The 20,663-nt window shown below is 41.6% G+C and overlaps 1 protein-coding gene across 1 annotated transcript in view; it reads left to right on the plus strand.

The window, feature by feature from the left end:
- Positions 1-9,766: 9,766 nt before the first annotated feature.
- The window catches only part of FSHR (follicle stimulating hormone receptor), a 79,853-nt gene continuing 68,956 nt past the window's right edge, over positions 9,767-20,663 (plus strand). The window contains 2 exon segments of the mRNA XM_054290393.1: positions 9,767-9,848; positions 9,851-10,031. Of these exon segments, the coding sequence (XP_054146368.1) occupies positions 9,767-9,848; positions 9,851-10,031 (263 nt within the window).

Here is a 20,663-nt window from a genome sequence, read left to right on the forward strand (position 1 = left end):
TGGACAAACAGCATTGATGTCCCCAGGGCTGACAATGCAGCCTCCACATGTTACTGTGCTAGCAAAGCCACATCACTTTACCCACAGGCCAGGCCAGTCAGGAGTGACATCAGGAGAAACGCTGCTTAGCACTGAGCATGAGCTAATGAACCCTAATGAGATTTCTGTTCAGCTCGGAGCACGTGCAGAACAGACTTGTAAAACATAATCATATCACTTTCTAAGAGACAGTACAAAAACTTCACCTATGAGAGCTTTTGGGTCTCCAAGCACTTTGAAGTTCATCTGGACAAGCAAAAATTAGTCAAGGTCTGGTCTTCATTTGACAGGGTTTAACAGGTTGTCTTTCACCTTTGTGGTGCATCTTAAAAACACCAAAGGAAGGTGGCCATTAAAGGTAAAATAGTCTTGCAGTCTGGTTTCAGGTTGTTATGCCTAAACTGTAGTCAGCTTAGTCCGAAGAGTATTTGCTTTTTTCATCTCATACAACAGGATGTGTCAATTGTTGATAAATTATATTATTCTAAACCATGTCACATGAGTGAAAACTGTAGTAGAGATAAGAAAAAAGAAATATATTGAGGTTAGAAAAGTGAAATATATTGAGGTAAGAAAAGTTAAATATGTGATGGAGTATGTCCTTTTTTCTGCTTTTAGCTTGCAGCACTCAAGAGATTTAAATGTTTTTTAAACATCTAAAACTTTTCTTCTCTACCCATGAGTGAATGACATCCCAGCATTGTCACAAGGGTGGCGGCAGCCACAGGAGCCCTTCTGAGTGAAAGACATGCAATCTGTCAGGGTGGGCAGGCTAACACAAATCTGTTAGCACTTGCTTTTCCTACACAGGTCAGAGTCTTCTACACTGGCCAGATTTCAATTTGGGTAGCTGTACATCTGTTATGGCTTCAACTGTGGCTTGTAAAGTTTGTTTGAATCCTTTGAAGAGCAAGTAAATCCTGTGGAAATGCTTGGAATGGGGTTTCAGAGACAAGGGAAATTTGAGATCTTGGCTGGGATGCGAGGAGGAGCCACAGGGCTTCTCTGTCCTTCCTCAGCTTCCCAGGGTGGATGCCAGTGAATCCCTGCAGGCAGCAGGGATGCTCCTGCATTGCCAGGCCACAGCTGGGTGTGCACAGGAGCAGAGTGCAGATGTCAAAAGGGACTGCAGGTGGGCCAGGGGGAGGTCAGAAGTCCCATGTGTATATTTGCAGCTCAGGAGCCCAAAGCCCAGCTCCCCAGCTTGGGCACCTCTCTTTGGGGTTGTGCACAGATCTGCACCTCTCTGGGGTCTCTGGCTGCACCCCAGGGGATCTCCCCACCACCAGGCAGCAGATGTGCCATTAGTTCCCCTGACATCATCTGTAAAATGATGCTGGAGGTCTTTCTTTGCTGCAGAAATGGGGACAAAAATGGGCATTAGAGCTGCAGGGCGCTTTGATGGCATGGTAATGAGGGCTATAAAGCACCTCAGAAATACGGACAAGCTTCTTTCTCATCATCTGCAGAATCTCATTACCCTACCTGCCACTCTATTCTGTGCCTTAAGAGCAAAGTCAGGACCTTATTCTTCTCCTCTTGCAGAGAGCTGGGCCTGACCTGCTCCCTCTGCATCGAGAGCAATTGCGGCAGATCAAGGATCACAGGCTCCTCTTTGTCACTCTTTGTCACCTTCCATGCAATAACCTGCTTCCTGACAGAAGAAGTGTCAAAGGACAGCTATTCCAAGGATGAATATATCATGGGCAGTCTTACAGCACTAATTTGAGCTTTCTGAAGCAACTTGGAGCTGTTCTTTTTCATTTTTTCCAGGGCTACAGCTGTGTAAAGACTTAGACATGCCCATCTTTCCTTTCAATGCTCATTTGCTTGCTTTCAAGTGCATGTGTCATTTTTCATTATTTTTTATGCTAAAGGGAAGATCCTGAATTTTTAGCCATGTTTGGCAGAACCTTGTTCCATAAGTAATCCTATTAATTCCAGTGGATCTTTTTGTGGAAAACAGGACTGTTCAGCAGCAGCTGAGGAGACCCAGCAGGAAGCTCAGGGAAAAGTGGAAGAGGAAAATGGTTGCCAGAGATTGGAATAATATTTAGGTTTTAATGTCATTACACATCAGCCAGTGAATGAAGCAAAATAATAATTTTTTTTTTTTTTTTGCTGTAAAAGCTCCTGCAAAAGTAGGAAAAGCCTTGGATGACCTTCAAGGATGCTTTAAAACAAATCTGCAATATTCATTCTCGCTGTATAGTGCTAAAAGAAGATTCAGTGACTCTTTGGCTCCTAATTGTCACCTCAGGCAGCTTATTTAGCTTACCTGTCAGGAAGGTAAAAGCACACAAAACACTATTCCTGCAAAGTAATTGAGCCACTTTTTTAACCTCCTTCTATCAATATTAATAATCTACTCTAATTGCACAAGGCTGCTTTTTTCTTTTCTCCTTCTTCTTCAATCTGCTATAGGGATTAGTTAGTCATCTGCATCTTCTTTAGAGGCCTTAACAAATGTTAATTTTTCACTCTTGCCTCTCTCTTTTTTTTTATTAAGTGTCAGAATGAAATTAATTTCCCGGAAGGATATTTAGTGTCTTTCATGTATCAATCACAACTGAGTTCTTCCTTTTCTCATGCAGAGATGGTTTCTCTTAGGTTGTATGAGGTCAAAAAAAAATAGAAGATAGGTACATTGTAAAGATATTTCCATTTCAGATGGAAATCTTTAATGCTGGAAATGCTCACCCAACCTGAGTGAATTTAGGGAAATTTTGTTTTCAAAAGGCCAAACAACAGGTTGTTAGTACTGTCTATGGGCTAATTTTAAGTATGAGAGGAATTAAAAAAAATTTCTCTTTACAGATATCTCTATACTTCAATCTTTCAAATTTCTCAAAAATGCTCTGCCAGGCAGCTCTCCTTCTTTAATATGAGATTATAATTATGGCATGTGGTGAAGGCATCATTAAAGTTTCTTTAATTCATTTTATGTCATAATAAATTGTACTTGAAAGAATTAATAGCCTCTTGAATTCTAATGAGTAAGGACTTCAGGTTTGTCACTAAACTGTCCAATGGCAGGTTTGTGAACTTTGAAATGCTGGGCAGAAAGCATTGCCAGCCTATTTAGTTCATGCTGACAAACAGTTCTCCCTTCTTTAGGGATTAAAGACTAATAGCTCAGTAGCATATTGTAACCATGCTCAAAAGCAAGTGACATGAGAAAAAGCATAAAGAGTCAGTCTCTATTTTAAACATCCTAGGGAGATTATTTTTTTCCTCCCTGAGCCATAAGTAGAATCACAAAAGGATTCAGGTGAAAGAGGGACCTGGGGACGTCCCACGTGTGGCTCAATGTGAGGTCAAACTGGGCTGCTCAGGGACTTATTCAGTCTGGTCTTTTCAGCTTCTGTGGAAGGAGAGAATGTGACCTCTCCAGCAGCTTGTGCCCCTGCTTCAGTGTCCTCAAGGTGAAAAATTTTCTCCTTGTATCTACTCTGAATGCCACTTATTTCAACACAAATCTGCTACTTTCTGCTCTCCCACCCTTCACTTCTGCAAAGAGCCTTGGTCCACTTGTTGATCATCATCCTGTAGGCACTGGGGACTGTTTTTAGGTGCCCACAGGCCACTCCTTCCCTAGGCTGAACAAACCCTGTTCTCACAGCTTCAGCTCACACAGCAAGGGCTCCTGCCCTGCCCATCTTGGTTCATCCCTGCCCTCCCTCAGTTAGATGATGTCTGGGCATCCCAGAATGGATGCAGTGCTTTCCAAAAGTCCTGAGTAAAGGGGAATAACCACATCTCTCAATTCAGCAGCAGATCTGCTCCCTGAACAGGCAGTGCCCAGCCTGCATTGCTGCAGGGAGTTTGTCCTGCACAGCTTTGGGGCTTTGTGTTTGTCTGTCGCAGACATCTTTTATGAAAAATCCTTTCCTTAGGACTTTTCCTCCTGAGAAGCTGGGAGGCCTCAGGAACCAAATGTAAACATTGATTATCTACTGCTGTGGAATGCAACAGGTGCATCTGTGATTGGCCCATGTTGGTTTGTTTGTAATTAATGGCCAATCACAACCCAGCTGTCTCGGACACAGAGCCAAAGCCACAAACCTTTGTTATCATTCTTTGCTATTCTATTCTTAGCTAGCCTTCTGAGGAAACCCTTTCTCCTATTCTTTTAGTATAGTTTTAATGTAATATATATCATAAAATAATAAATTAGCCTTCTGAAACATGGAGTCATATCCTCGTCTCTTCCCCAATCTGAGACCCCTGTGAACACTGTCACATTTGTCTGTCCCTGTTGGATTCCATGGGTTTCCCCTGGTGCTGACGTGGGCAGTGCATGGTTATTGATGCCCGTGGGCAGGTTCCTTGACTCCACACTCAGGCAAGGTTTCTCTTTCCTCACATCCCTGACCTTCAGGTACCTTTTGCTGGCTGGGGAAGGCGTCAGAGGAGAAAATACGGCGCAAAGTGTGATTCTAGGCAGGCTTTGGTGTCTCTTGTGCATTATTTTGGTCTAGTCAAACCCACTCATGGACAGTGCAAAGAAAAAGCACTTCTATAACTGTGCTTCTGCAGACATGTGAGAGAAACCCAGCAGATGGGCTGCGTCTTTTATTATCGGCTGGGGATGAACAGACCTGAACCCGAGGAGCAGCACTAGATGGAGTGACAAAGATTAGTCTCTAACTTCACTCTTGCCTCTTGCATATGTCTCCTGTGCTATGGAAACACATGAGGTGCTTATATCCTCAGATTGCCTCAGAAAAATCACACAGATAAAGGGCTGAGTGGGAGCTTGTTAGCCATCAAAGCCATAAAAGTATTGGGACAGAGGGAAATAAAGAAAGTCAAAACTCCCCTAGCCCATAGCACGAGGTCACTGAGAAGTGTCAGCAGAAACATTAGAAGTTTCTGAGACCCTTCCATGCTGGGCAACGTCCTTCCTTAGCTGAATAGATAGGTAGGACTGTTTACACAAGATCCTAATCCATCTTCAAGCAGGAGGAAAGTAAAAGCCACAGTGCAACTGCTTGCTGCTGCATTGGACAGCTCCATGTGATGTGCAGCTTCTGCAGGGATGCAATTTAACAAGGGAGAGACTCATCACAGCCAAGTAGTGAGGTCAAGAGTCAGACAGCCACAGGAAATCGTCATGGGCATAATTTCATGCAATTTCTGATCCCTTGCCTCACACGGGTGTGTTCTATTCCCGAGTCAGTGCACTCCCTCTGGTGGCTGATTTACCGTCTCTGCTCCACTCCGCTTTGGAGTTGAGGTTTCATGCGAGCAGATGGCTAAAGGAACTGAGAGAGCAATAATACTGCTTTTATTAGGCTACTTTAACGTTTTATGTCCTCGGCACCGAGGGCACAGATAAAGTCCGTCCATTCAAATGTATTTTAAAATAATCCCCATTCGCAGAAAAAGGTGAAGCTAAAAATATTCTGTTCAGAACGGCTATTTCTGGAAAGCGCCTAAAACATTATCTTTTTATCAGGTCAATGATCTCTTTGCCTCAATGATCTGCTGTTTTAAGACCCATGTTGGTCATTCAAAAAAGGTAAATCAGTGATGTGTCAAAGACCTTTTTAGTAATTTCCTCTAATTTCCTTTTAGGATCTGCTCCAGCTCACATTGCCAGCTTTTCTGGATAGAAAACACCTTTTTCTTCTCATAGCATGGCAGTCAGGACAATAGAGGCTATTGCAGCTTGTAAAGCCACAGGGAGAAACTCTGTGCTGGAAATCCTCAAAAGAGAAAGAAATATCCACTCTGAAAGGATAAACCTCTTTTGGATGTGTTTTTATGTCATCTGTTCATGCAGGTGATTGATTTGCCTACACATTTTTAGAGAATGCTTATTGTTAAGCAAAGCCACTGATAAAGAGGCATTCAGTAATTAAACAGAGTTCTGAGGCTGGGAAACATCAGTAGGAACAGTATTTACTTAATTAGCTGTCATGCTGTGTTTCAGAGGAGAGAAACACAAGCAGATGCTGCTGTGGACTTGCTTGCCTGTAGGTTGAGGCACTCCAGCGCCTGGTGACCTTCCTGCCTTAAGGAAAAGAGCTGCTCCCACACATCCAGCAGCTGGATTTAGGGGCTGGCCTGGCCACATGAACACTGCAGAGAAAGGGCTCAGAACTGTCTTTGAAGCAAGTTTATTGAGGGCAAGAGAGAGAGAGGTGGGGTGGCTCATTTTAGTTCCCACTGTAACCTCATCCATCCAGGTGACAGCATGGCCCGGGACAGGCACTGCTGCTTGGTCAGAGCATGGAGTCTGCAGATCCCCTTGGTTCCTCTGGCTCAGAGTTTGCAAAATTCAGCCAGAGCTGATTTTAGAGGCCAGTGCTGATTTTAGAGGCCAGTCCTATCAACCAGACTCCCCAACTACCATCTTAAAAAAGATCCCCTGTTGACTACATAACCTTGAATTAACTGCTTGTCTCAGACATCGTCTAATTTCATAATCTGTAACATCATCATTGAATATCTGTCATAATTCACTTAATTGCATCTCTGTTGCTACAGTGCTTCAATTTGGGGAAATTTCTGTTTTCTTACTCAGGAAAACAGTTTACACTCTCAAGACCAATTTGCCAGCTGGAGCATAGTTCTTCTGCAAATGGATGCAAAGATAAGGCTCTCATAAATATCTGAAAGCACCATCATCTCTGCATTTACACATTCAACAGCATGAATCTCAGTGGCAGTGCATGCTTGCTCCTAGCACTGATGTTCTGATGGTGGCCCCCTGCAACAGGTCCTGTGGGGTTTCAGACATGGTCATAGCTCCAACCTGGCACTCAGGAGTGACTTGGGAGTGCAAATTCCACAGAAAGATACCAGGAAGGGGTTTTTTTCCCCCCTTCTTTTACAAGAATTTTCTTCCCAAGAGGGAAGAATATTACTGTGCTCCTGAGCTGGGAGTGAGAGGATCACCAGCTGATTCATCATTGCAGGGGACTGTGCTGATGTGGCTGCGTGACATTTGACATTCATGTGCAAAATTAGGACAGAGTTTCCCAGCTGAAAACATTAATAGACACCAGAATCTATTCCTCAAGAGCTTGGATGGTATCTTTAAAACAACTCAGAGATCCTTCTGAGTGTTCGTGTATCCTCAGGGAGTTTTAGTGTGGTCCTGATAGTGCTTGTTCCAATATGAATGAAGTGTCAGTTGTATTTAGCATACTAGCCTGATTTTATTGAATGTAATGATACTTGCATATTTCCATCAAAATCTTATCTCTGCAGTATTACAAGAGAAGCTTGCAGTCTGGATAAGGGATTTATATTATTTAATAATTGTCATCTCATTCTTAACTGATGTAAGTGAAAGTGGAGCAGTGTGTACTGTACTGATAAAATAGTCTCACCAGACCAGACAAAAATGGAAAAGAGGCAACCTCCCTCCAATATTTGTTCATTATGCTCATGATTTTCTACTGAGCCTGACCTGATGTTTTAAAATATCTCTATTTTACTAGCTGTATTAAAATCAAACAGACTTACTATAGTTTTGGTTTCCACTAATTAATTGGAAAAATCCCTTATAATTGTTGTGATATTTTTTGATCTCCTGACTTTTGTATATAGAAGAATTATTGCTATCATTTGAAACAACTTTCATGGTTTGATTTATGAATCCCAAAGTTAATCAAATTGTGATGTCTTCATATCAGTGAAAATTGTTTTGACATTCAGAGAATGTTACCACTTTTTCAACCATGTCATAAATATTACTATCCGTTTCATCAGTATAACATGACCATTTATACTGATGTATGAAGAGATATAGCTTAAATTCCTTTTTATCCAAATACTCCTGTACCCTTTATATGCCTGAAACTTCACATTTGGTATTTTGGAGATTTTCTCAGCCTGCTTTTAGTCTATGACTAGCAGGAGTTAAGGACTTTGTATTGAAAAGGCAAAACCCCAAAAGCCTCAAATGATTTGTCTTCCTGGCATTTGTTTAAATCCTGACGTGTGTCGTTATTCCAACTTTCAGTGGGCCACAGCCAAAATTTAACTAAATAGGAATTTCTTTGATCATAGGATGCAATTCTGCAGTTTTCATCCCATTGAGGATGAAGGTGACTGAAGGTTTTACTTACTTCAGAAGACCTTGTAGGCTTAAGATCTTTCAAAGGAAAGGGAAGACAGAGAGGTGAGGAAAAAGTCGGTCAGTAGGGTTTCAGAAATTCTTTTTTCCTGGCAGTCACTGTCTTGCTCATGAAACTTAGAAAAATGGACTCTGTTTTACACATACAACTAAAAGAATACTCTTTGTTAGAAAAAAATTATCACGACTTTTCCTTACTTTTTTCCTAAGTGAATCTAAATTCTCATCTTGAGTAAGCTTAAATTAATGGGGGGAAAATAACAAATATTTGGTACAACTGGGGTAAGTCTTAAGTTTAAGAATTATTGTAATTATTTTAAAAAATTTAATTGGTTCCCTTAAGAAACATCTATATTATGAGGCTTGTTTTAAAAGTGAGAATGGTAGAAACTTTTTGTCACACAATTCAGGGAAAACATGTTGTCTTTTGTCTCATTACATTTGTTAATGTTTTTTGATTATGAAAGACAAGAAAAAAAACCCCAACCATTTAAAAAACTATGCCAAACATGATAACAGCAGCTTTTAACAAGATTAAGAAATCCTTCCAAGCAGTGAGAAGGATTAAATATGAGTCAGGTTCAACAGAATCACCCATGGCTCCCTCCCTTATTTAAAATGCACATGATTTATAAGCTCTGTATGTCTGAAACAGCTATTTACAGTTTAAAGAAAAACAAACCAACAGAACGCTCAAAAAACCAAATAAAATTTTTAAAAACACCACAAAAAAAAACCTTTATGTCAAAATGCTCATTTCAGGTGTCTTGTAGAGAAGCTCTGGCTCCAGGCAATGGCCTGGTGCAGCTTGACTCAGTGACAGCAAAGAGTTCACAGGGCCCCTTCCTCAAGGATTAATATTTGTAGGGAGATAATTTAGCTCAGTCAAAGAGTAAAAAATTTGAATAGGGACTCAAAGACAAGATTCAATATCCAAGCCTTCTGATGATATTCTTGAGGCCGTTTTCCTCCTGTTGTGCCACAAATAGTCATCTGGCAATATTTCTAGGATTTCTGTTCTAGATGATGAAATTAGTTTACCAGTCCACAGGGACAATTTGGATTGTGGAGTTTTCTTCTGTTTGGATTCCGATAAAGGTGCCAAAGGAAAAAAGGAGATGAATCAGCAACTGCATGAAAAATAATCACAGCTGTGAGAAGAAAGGCATTATTTAGCTCTGGCTTCAGGTCTGTAGAGCTCTTACCCCATGAAGTAGACTATATAAAATACTACCACCCTACTTTTGCCTAAGAGAAATACAAAAGCAGGGGTCCTTGGATCCATGAATGGGAGCATAAATAGTGCCATAAATAGAGTGCTTCTCCTTTAGGGACAAAAAAAAGGGTCTGAGCTGTAGAAAGTAAAAATGCTTTGTGGTCCCTTGGTCTCACCAAGCAAGACATGAAAAATAGTGTAGCTGAGAAGGAAGAACCTTTCCCCAGCATGTTGAAAGAGCCTGGTTAGTACAGCTGGTTAGTACAGCTGGGCCCCCTCATTTCAACACCACTTAAAATACAAAATACTCGTGTCATGAAAAATCAGCATTTCCCATCTCTATCCCCACTCCAACGCCATGAGGAATGTGGGGTCACGAAGTGAAACTTGCAGAGAAGTCATCATCCCCTAAGAGCCACATGGTTTGTCCCAGCTTTTGGGGCGGATCTTCCATCCAGGGAGCTGGCCTGGGAGGTCTCAGCGTTCCTCCTTTTCCGATAAAGGGACGGGCACAGATGTGAGGGCAGAGATGTCTCCAGCCCTCTCCTGCCTGCTGCTGCTGTTCCTGGAGGGCTGCCTGGCATGCCAGCACCCTGCCTGCCACTGCCTGGGCAGGGTCTTCATCTGCCAGGAGAGCCAGGTGGTGCAGGTTCCCCGGGACATCCCTGCCAATGCCACCGAGCTGTAAGTAGGGAGAGAGGGAGCGGCTGGGAGCAGCAGCCTTGTGGTTGGGAGCAGCAGCCTTGAGGTTGGGAGCAGCATCTTTGTGGCTGGGAGCCTGGCTCTCCAAAGGAGCTGCTGCCTGGCCAGCCAAAGGTCAGGTTTGAAGGAGTCACTTGGGAGACTCCAATCCTGCTGTTTGCAGAGCACAGCCCTTCCTCTGATGCTCGCTCGATTACACCTTGAAACTCCTCTCCATTTCTCTGATTGTGCTCATTGTGAGGTCTCTGTTAAGGAAGGATTTTGCACGTTATAATACCAAGTGCAGGGTAAATTTGAGACAAGCATCTTTGGTGCTGTGACAGTAATTTGAAGCATAAAGTCTAAGCTTTCTTTACAGCTTTGCTTTTAGCGCTGTCGGAACGTGCCGAGAAACTTGTCTGCCCCAAACAAGTCGATGATGAGTGTTTGTTTGTACTGCAGGAGCTTCCCAAAGGTTTGTGTTGTTTGCCAAGAAGGAACTTAATGTTTTCCCTTTGAAATCTCAAAGGCATTGCAGAAAGGACTCTGATAAACATTCAGAGAGGGATCCTCCTCCGCCACAGGAGCGGCATGGCTGTGCTTGGAGAGAGTGAACAATGTGAAGATAGAGAGGGGGTTTTGTCTATCTTAAAGCTTCTCATTATTTTTCATAAAAATAACGTGAGCAATACAAAAATAACGTGTGGCAGCTGTTTTCTGTGTCAGTAGCACAGGCAAGCAAAGGAGCTTGCGCAATGGCAAATATCTAACTGCAAGTGATTGTTTTCATTTTAATAGTTTGAAGGCAAATATCACCCTGTGCCAACACCCCCACACACATCTGGCATTGTTACAACCTAAAGCAAAACCAAAAGGAGTAGTCCTGGATAAAGCCTTTGGTAAATAAGTGGAATGGCAAGCTTGAAGGGAGGATACAATGAGGAATGATGTGTCACTAGTAAGAAAAATACACCCCCATCCCAATTTTACACACCACAGTACATCCATGGTTATTATGCCACAGTTTTCTTAGGGTAGAAGTTTTGTTTTCTTCAGAAGGAGGGGTTGTTATGCTCACTGACTAAGCAGACTGCAGTGAAAACTTGGGAGAAATGTCTGAATTAACCACAAAAGGTCAGTAAAAGTTTAAATCATTCTCACAACCAGAGGAAAAACTAATCCATCTGTGATTTAGGTCATCTAAATCTTGAGTGCACTGTGCTCCAAGCATGTACAGCTAATTTTGTTTAATTTTGCTTTGATTGTTTCTCTAGATTACACAGTTAAGGTCTGCCTTCTAGGGATTAAGCAAAAGCATTTTTTTAATTATTTCTGCAAAGAAGTCGAGTATTGCTGAAAAGCACCTGTTAGTAAAAAGGGATTTGTTTTTCTCCTTGTTAACTTCTCGAGGGTTTGTTGAGGATGCTAATTTGTGGGTTCTTAGCACGAGTGCTATTCTCTGAAACAGGCAGAATACAACACTAGTGTGACTGAAAACAGCAAATAAATCCTTTCTTCTGCCAGTGCTGTGCAAATACTGGATTTAGAATCTCTCAACTTAACTCTCTTCTCACTTTCTCAAAATAAACCAGCTTTTGGTTTCTCAGGAAGTAATTCAGGTCCCATTCCATCAGTATAGCCCTGGGACTGATTTCAGCATGCCTTAAAAATTTGAAAGCTGCCTAGAGTAGCTTTGAATATATCAAACCTTAGCATTACCAAAGGCAGATACATTAGCTGAAGAGCTATCAAGTGACAAATAAAGCTCAGATTTTTCCTTCAGGATCAAAGGGGAACTCTAGAAAAGTGCTTTCCTCTGCATCTCTCCACTGAGTGCCCAGTGGGGTGATTCAGGTGAGTAAAATAAGTTTTACTGCTCCAGATGACACTGCAGGTACACTCCTGCTAGCAGGAAAATCTGGCTTTATGTTTTCTCAAAAAGTCTTAATGGGTGAAAAGAATTTTTTGATCAGTGTACCAACTTTAGCACAGAAGTCCATGGTGTCTAAGAACTCTGTACAGGACACAAGCAGAAACTTCTTGTTACATACAGATCATACAAGGTACTTTTTTCACCTAAGAGCTCAATTCTGGGAGTCTGGATGCAGTCTGTTTTTATTTATATAAAGGAGAGGAATTCATTCAGTACACTTACAGCTCTTCACCTTCCCTTATGTGATTGTGATAGCTTTCCTAAGTTATCTTAGAGTCCTTCCCTAGTGCCTTTAACATGTTGAATAGCATGCTGGTGAATGCTTTAGAGTGAGAGCAGGAGCCTGATCAGCCTCAAGCACTTCTCCCTTTGCTGTGTGCTTCTATTTCACTACAGCTATGTCTGAAGTTGGGACCCTGGCATGTAGCAACCAGATTAGACACTTGGTAGGAAAACTCATGATAAAGGTAAAAATAGTGCCCTCCCTAGAGCATGTGCTGCCATGAGGGGTTTCTTTGTGGTTGGCTTCCCAACAGAGAGAGCTTGGGCTGCAAGGGAAACTTGAGCTCTGCAGTGTGGTGCATGAGACAGGGGTTTGCTCCCGGCTGGATTTAGCAAGGGTGCTGCAGAGGACAGGCTGGCAGCCTCTTAGGGTGAGTGATTTCAATTTGTACTCACCTCACGGAAACAGAGCAGGGATCAGAATCCACATGATTCCATCACTCTCATTTCTGCCACTTCTACTTTTTCACTTACAGTCCAAAATCTCATGATAGGATAATTACAGCTTGGTTTGTCCATTGCTTTTTGCAGATTTCCAAGTGTTCTGCAGGTGCCATGTTCTGAGTGTTTACAGGGGAGGCTGTGGTTATTAGCTGCTTTGCTTTATAATCTTTGCCTGGAAAGAAGAATTTTTGGTATTTTTTATACATACCATAATGCCTGAGAGATGGCTCTGACTTACAAATTTGGAGTCAATCTATCAGAAACCAGAGTCCAGCAGTTCAGATGGGAAATGTAGGCTCACCTGGATCAAGTATTAACAATTATTTGCCTCTAGGGAAGAGAGGAGGGAGTGACTCAGTAGCAATTGCAGGCAGTTTGCTGCTCGAAGATTTATTCCAGCCTTAAAATCCAGTGTCAAGTTTTGATATCCACCATCACTATTCAGTAGGATTTCATTTATTCATTAGAGGCCTTGCTTTGTAATGCAAACAAAAATAACATTCTCAGAAGGGATCCTTCTGAAGATTTAACAAACTAAGTAGAAACGTTTGGATAACACCAAGTAACAGGAAAACAGGAAATGCTCTCAATCTATGCCGAGGGCTCATTGGGTTCAATATTAGGAAAAATTTCTTCCCTGAAAGGGTCATCAGGCGTTGGAATGGGCTGCCCAGGGAAGTGGTGGAATCACTGTGGATGTGGCACTTGCGGACACGGCTGAGTGGTGAACAAGGTGGTGCTGGCTTCGCGGTTGGACTCAATTATCTGGGAGTTCTTTTGCAGCCATAATGATTCCATGATTCTAGGAGGCAGTTTAGCCATTGTCAGAGCAGTTTAGAGCTATGTTATATAGAGTGTTTTCTCCCGAGCATCTGCAAACTATAAACAGCAGGGTTTTTTACTTGCTCGCTGCATAGGTGTTTTTTTTTACAATTGCTCAAGGATATTTACTTTAGACTATCAAGTCAAGGCTGAGTAGATGTCTGAGCACTAAAACATCAGCTGCCTAGAAATAGCAAGTCCTGTGCTGTGTACTGAGTGAGTCAGATGTGCTTCCCAGCGACAGAAGCTGCAAATTATGTGAATTGTAGCTGCAACACTGTTACTGACAGCTGCAATTAGGATGTTTCTTTATTCTTTCACACTTCGAGTTGAAATTACACTGAAACCTGCAAACAGCTACACTTCTTGCTTGGGTGTTTATACTGATGGACTGACCTGAACCTGAGAAAGGCAAGGTGTGAGAGGATGAAGTAAACTAAGGAAATTAAGATCCATGAAGCTTTGAACTCTCTGTATTGTGGTGATTCATCTTACAGTCAGTCAATAATCCCACTCTCATCTTTTCAGGAATAAGATGAGAATATTTTCACAGCAGAGCATATTGAGAACGTATTACAGGCTGACTAAAGCCTTTTTAATTATTTTAGTTTTTAACTCAAACCAGCTTTGCATCTGTTAGGGTTACATTCTTCTCTTCCTGAATTTATGATCAGTTCCTACTTTGAAACAGAAAACAACAGAGTTGCTGTAAGATTGCTGTCGGTATATCAGTGCAGTGGTCCAATCCTTAGGCTGGATTCTTATTTAACATTTTAATTGGGTGGATAAAAAGAAATGGGCAGATCATAAGAGAGGAAGAGAAAGAAACAGAGGAAAATTACACAAAAGGATAATAAACTCAGCAGGACAGATCCTTGGCTGGTATAAATGACCAAAGATATATATATATATTTACAGAAACATTCAATTTCTAAACATCCAGGAGCTTTTGAACACAGGGAGTTATACTGCACACAATGGAAGCTGCTTTGCCGTGCAGTTCTCTGCTGGCTTACTCCTGATGCTATAAATAAATTCTTGCACATGGCTCCCAGCTAACTTATAGAGTCTGCAGCTTGGTGCATGTATGAGAGAGGGATGGCCAAGTCTGAAGATGTATAAATGTGTGTGTATATATATATATATATATATATATATATATGTACACACATGTATGTATGTATGTATGTATGTATGTATGTATGTATAAAATATATCTTTGCTATGAAAGTGCATTCACTTAAAATTTAATGACTTGCTAAATCACTGAGCTTTTTGCAGGGAAACAGTGAAAGCTAAGACTTGATTTTGTTTGCATGCAGCATTGGAAGGGTACAAAGCTGATGCCCTTCAATGGGGTCAGCTACAGAGAGATTCTCTCAATATCTAAATTCTGTTTTTTCCAGCAGTCTCTGTTATACACATGCACACACACACACACACAAAAACCGGCTGTGTCACATCCCCACACATCTGAAACCAGGCAAAATGGGCTCCTGGGCTGATGAGCTGAAATAAAGCCTCTCTGTTAGACATTTTAGATACGTTCTGGTTCAGTTCCTCCAAAGAATCAAAACGTGCCTAGTGAATGAGATAATAATAAATGTTTTTCTAAAGTGTTTGGTAGATTAAAGTAGTAATTTGTGGGAGTTACATTTTCTTGTCTCAAATATGGTGTCTTCATCTTGTGTGCCTCCCCATTCAAGTGATTAATATAGTTAAAAACCCAGGAGAGTTTGACAGTAATGTTATTCATGAGATGGGATCTGGTAAATACCAAAGTTAGTGTTGAGGCACAGCAGAAAAAAAAAAAAAAGCAGCCCTACTAAGATCTGAAATTAGCAGTTTTAAACTAAAATGTGGTAAAAATGGGGAAGCTGGTTAGCCTAGGGGACACTGCAAAGTAGGATGGAGGTCTGTCTTTTGCTTCTCCAACGAGAACCTGAATCACTGAGTAGAGTTGAGGAGTCATGAATTCACTGGTGTCACGCAGCAGTTAATTTCCTTTGCTCTGAATGGTGTGTTAGGCTAAACACTTCCACAGCATGGATGATTTCCTGGCTTCATTTACTCCCCTTATGACAGTTTCTCACAACTCATCAGTTTTCACTCTGCAGAAGTAAAACACTGCATTCCAGACTTTGTTGCCGTCTCATATCTAATACTGCAATGTATTAACTCCATCCCTCATCCCATGCAGGGACACTTTGGCACAGGGAATCCTATTGAGTATCACTCAAAGATGACTGCTGCTAGCCGGGAGAGCAGAGCATAGTCAGAGCTCTAGGGAAATGCTTTCATGAGTTTGAGTGACATTAAAGTGTTTATGTGGCTCAGTCTCAGCTTCAATGAGCTGCCTTCCCTTCCCTCACAGAGGGAGCTGAGGGTATTTATGAAGAGAGGGATGCAGACATGTGTGTGGGTGCCACTGATGCCCTGACCCAGCTGCTGTACTGTAAGAGCTACCAAGCCAGGCCAGTTCATCTGTTATCCTTGTATTTGTCCATGCAGTTGTGCTTTCAGCGCCTCAATCACATTTAGCATCTTGGGAATTTGAGTTAATCATTTTCTAGATCAGACACTTAGCAGGTTCATATCAGCATTGCAGTCTTGAAGAGTAAAGCTTATTATCTCCCTCAATATCCCAGGCCATGCCACTTAAATAAAAAAATAAAATTAAAAAAAGCTTCTCAAATACTTGATAATCCCAGATAAATTTCTGAGATGATTTCTGGAGAAGAGATCCCCAGTGGGACAGTGCCTGTAAAAGCTGCAAATCGCATTCCCCTGGAAGAGTGTCACACACAAAATGTGTCACCTGATAAGCCAGCAGGAGCCAGTCTGCTGTGCACCTCCAGGGTTTTCTGTGCAGATGCTGCGGGGGTTTCATCAGGCTGACATGTCACTGGAAACACTGCTTGTGTGAGAGTTTAACGAGGGTGACAGGAGAAAGTGGATGAGGAATGCCACAAAAACAGGAAAAGAGTTGCCCAGAGGAGAGATTATAGGAATATACATCCCAAAGGGAGAGCTGCTCTGACTGCCAGCAGTGTGTGTGCAGGAGGGGGTCCTGCAGAGGCAAGCTGAGTTATCTGCCGAAGAAAAATAAGCAAACCTGTGAGACATCCAGCTGAGGAGCCAAAGAAACCCGTGTAGAGTTCAACATGCCTCACTGTCTCCTCTCCTGCTGGCAGTTTAGGTTAGTTAGTTCTGCTTAACTTTCCCAAGTCCTTGTGCAGGCAAGTTAACAGATAATTGGGGTAGGCTCACAGTTAATTTAAATTGTCATAGCTTCATTAACTTCAGTGGAAAGAACTCCATTCATTTTCACCATCTGGCAGTGGGGAGCTCTCTCAGCCATGTGCTGTTCATTTTGGCAGCAGCTGATTGGGAATGAGTGTGTTTGTCTCTGTGTGTGTGTGTGTGTCCAGTAAACAAGATAGTTTAGGCACAAAAGGCAGGTATTATTTTTCATAGCAGTCTATTAGTTTTACACAGTGAGGGGCAAGGACTCTGGTAGAAAAAGCCACTTTTCTTTGTTTAAGACCTTGACCTTTTCAGACAAAATCTGTAAATTATTTCACACACTTTGCCTGTGGTTTGATTGGGCTGCTCTTATTAGCAGTGAAATTTAAGTCATTAAAATGAAGCTTATTTCAAATTATAGGTCAGACCAAGCATGGATTTCATGTAAGAGTATAGAAAATTATTTCTTGTAATTGTCTCACGTACACTATAATAAGGAGCCTGATTTCTGCCTTTTACTCAGGTGTAATTTCTTTGATCTTGAGGGTCTAGGGTCACAAAAGCTTGTGGTTTGTTTACTTTTGCTCAATGTTTTTCTCCAACTATGCTTAGGTCTTTCAGGAGCTCAGCCTGGAAGGTAGGGATGCTTTTTATCTCCCATTACCTTATCAAGCCACCTACAATCATTTGCTCCTGGGTAGCTGGAGGAGAACTTACAGACTGTTATTATATGCAGAGGGAGATATGTGTCTGAGTGAAACGAAAACAGCCTCCAACCCAACTCAGCTGAACAAATCCTTGCTTCTCATAAGTGTATTGAGCTTGCTGAGCCTCCCTCTTTGCCTGGACTAGCTAAATAATGCTGTATCCTTAAAAGTAACACACTCAGATCTTCCTATAGATAGGACAGCCTCAATTTTAAGCATATACCTACTGGGTGAGCTGCAGGCTGAAGCTTTCAGCTCTGCTCACTCTCTTATCTATTCAAGAATGCTATTACTGGTCAGCATTTTAACATATTTGCCTGGAAATTCTGGTTTGTGAATGTCTATGGAGCATGATTCTGAGAATGGTACTATTGACACAAAGTTTCCCCATATCCATGTACATGAGGATGTACTTTCTGATATGAATCCTTGCCCAAACACAGCCAGTTAATTGAAATTTATTTGTAAATATTTATTAATCAGGAATCTGTGAATCTTCAGTGATTTTCCAAAAACACTCTGTGCATAAACACGCAGTGGGAGAAAATTCCAAGTTCTCAGTGTTTCATTAATCTTTTGTTTGAGAGTGGAGCAAGGGGAGAATATACTTTCAAATGAAGATCAGAATATTTTTTTTTTAAATTTGAAATAGTAGCATGCAATAAAGGACTGGATGGACTGTGTGAAGATTGGAAAGTGGTGCTTGTTTTCTCAGGAGATTTTTATAGTGTCCTATATTTATGTTCCAAAATTTTGGGATACCATGGGATACTTATAAAGACATCTTCCCTCCCTCTTACACCAAAACCAGAGTCTACCCCAAGAAGTGTGCCCACACACCTGTGTATGTGCACAGAGTATCTGTGTTTAACTTCTTCCTGCATCAGTTCGGCCCTGGGAAAAGGGGATGAGATTGGAAAACACCAGTGTGGATCTATAGCTGTAACTCCTAAAATGGCCCAGGCTGAGGTGAGAGTAATAATGGTAGGAGGGACCCTCTGCCTGTCCCTTTTTCCCAAAACCAGGAGCAGAAAGAAGTGATATGTGGTTATTTGAGGTTGGTTTTCTTCACTGAAAAGGATGTCACAAAGGCAGGGTAAGAATTATAATGGTTTTCTTTTGGACACACCTTTGGGAGCCTTTTAATGGTTTTATATTCTGTGCTATGTCTTGTGCTTAGAAATAATCTCTGGTGTAACAGCCCTGCCTACACTTGGCTTTGAGAGGTTTGGATTTCAGGGCTTACCTTCAGGGTAAGCTTTGATTTCTTTTATTCACCATCACATGGTATAACCACATTAGGCTGCTGCCTTTAGTAGCCCAGTAGGCATTTTTGAGGCCCAGACCCTTTGTAAAAGGGTTCTGTGGGAAACATTCCTGCCTGTGAGAGCCACAGACATTCACTGAGGCAAGAAAGCACATCTGTCTCCAGCAGTGGAAGCACCACCTGTGCTGCTTCCTCTGGCATCTCCAGCCTCTTCACAGCTTTAAAAGAAAGAACACCAACAGCCAAATCCATTTTTTGCCTCTTGACAACTACTGGGAAGCAATCAATTCTGAAGAGTCTTTCCTTGGAGTCCAGTTTCCCAGCAGGAATATTTGTAGACACACATAAATTTCTGAGCAAGGAAGGTATAAGTAGAGGGGCTATAAACCCATGGAAAGACAGTGGCTTGATGCTAAAAAACTTCTCTTGTCCCCAAAGTTTTCTTTGGCCAACGGCACTGCTATGGAAATTTTTGCTTTTCATTTTTGGCAAGTGAAGAGTCATAAAAGCAGTGCAGGCTGTGCTAGGAAATGACAGCAGACCAAGAACTGCCTTGGCAGAGCAACTTTCTAGGTGGAATTACTGGTTTGGGGAAATACTCGCTGCATCCGAATCCCACGAGCTGCAATTTCCTATCTGCAGTATATTGTTGCCATGGCACATGAAGCCCAGACCTCATTCTCCAGTCCTTTGAAATCAGCATTAGTGGCCCCTGTGAGGGAATACCTTACAAAAAAATCCAGGGTCTGATTCCACAGGCGTTCATACACATCCTAATTGCTTGCCCAGGCTGCTCCGCTGCTTCCCAGTGGGACAAATCGCAGGTGCAAAAGTACCTGTCTGCTCTGATTTGCAGATTCAGGACTTTGTGCTATTGCAGTAGGCAGGAAACCACTGTGGGAAAAATAAAATGGGCATTGAACACGTAAATGAAATAATTTTTTAAAAGTTTGCATTTGTTTTATATTATTAGGGGAGATTTTAATTGTTTTAATGGACCACATGGAATTGATAAAACTGTTTTAGGGCTCACAAAGTTTTCTGTCTTAACAGATTTCACAATATTCCTGGTAAGTATGTAAACACAATTTTATCCATTACAGTAACAGCAAAGCTATGGGTTGCAAGAGACGTGCAATTTCCCAAGAGTACAGAGTTTAACCCAGTGGTTTAGCCTCACCTTATCCACCAGACTGTTCTCCTGTGGCAAAATGTTTCCCTTTTCCAAATAGCAAACAAAAAAAAATTACCTCTTGCATATTTGTATTTCTTTCTAATAACTATTTCTCAGCAGAGAAAGCTATAACTCTACTATTTTTTAACATCAAGTGAGGTGTAAAGTTTCAGGGCTTTTTCCCCTCAAGTGCATTTTTATTGACTTGGTACATCTGCATCATCACCTCTTCCACTTTCTTCCTTTCTGTACTTTTCTGGTATCAGTTTCTGTCACTGTATTAGAAGAGAAGCATTTCCCAGCAGTGTTACAGCCACTAATTTAAAGAGAGCTGAGGTGGAGATTTTGTGAGTATTTCAATTATGGCTAACGGTTGGCTCCGTTATGGTCAGTAGGGCTGCCTATGGAGCACTAATTGGAAGGTTCTCACCCTTTTATGAGTTTAATTGCTCTCTGTATATTTCTCCTTAGCTAAAGCTCTTCATAAATGCATGAGTGTTGCATCCACAGGAATTTTTTAGTATATGTTTACAGTATTCATATAACAAACAAACAATATTTCTTTGACTTCCTTCATTTCTCTACATGCTATGCTGCATTATGTCAGCATAACGTAGAGAAATGAAGGAAGTCAGGGAATATTGTTTGTTTGTTATGTGAATATGGGCCCACACCCCAGAAATCATGCTGGTTATGTGAATATGGGCCCACACCACAGAAATCATGTTGGTTTTTGAACACTTTAGAAATTGGAGCATGT

Source organism: Melozone crissalis, unplaced genomic scaffold, assembly GCF_028551555.1.
Source record: "Melozone crissalis strain CALT ecotype California unplaced genomic scaffold, PUWL_Pcris_2 ptg000081l_1, whole genome shotgun sequence".
NCBI classification, from domain to species: domain Eukaryota; kingdom Metazoa; phylum Chordata; class Aves; order Passeriformes; family Passerellidae; genus Melozone; species Melozone crissalis.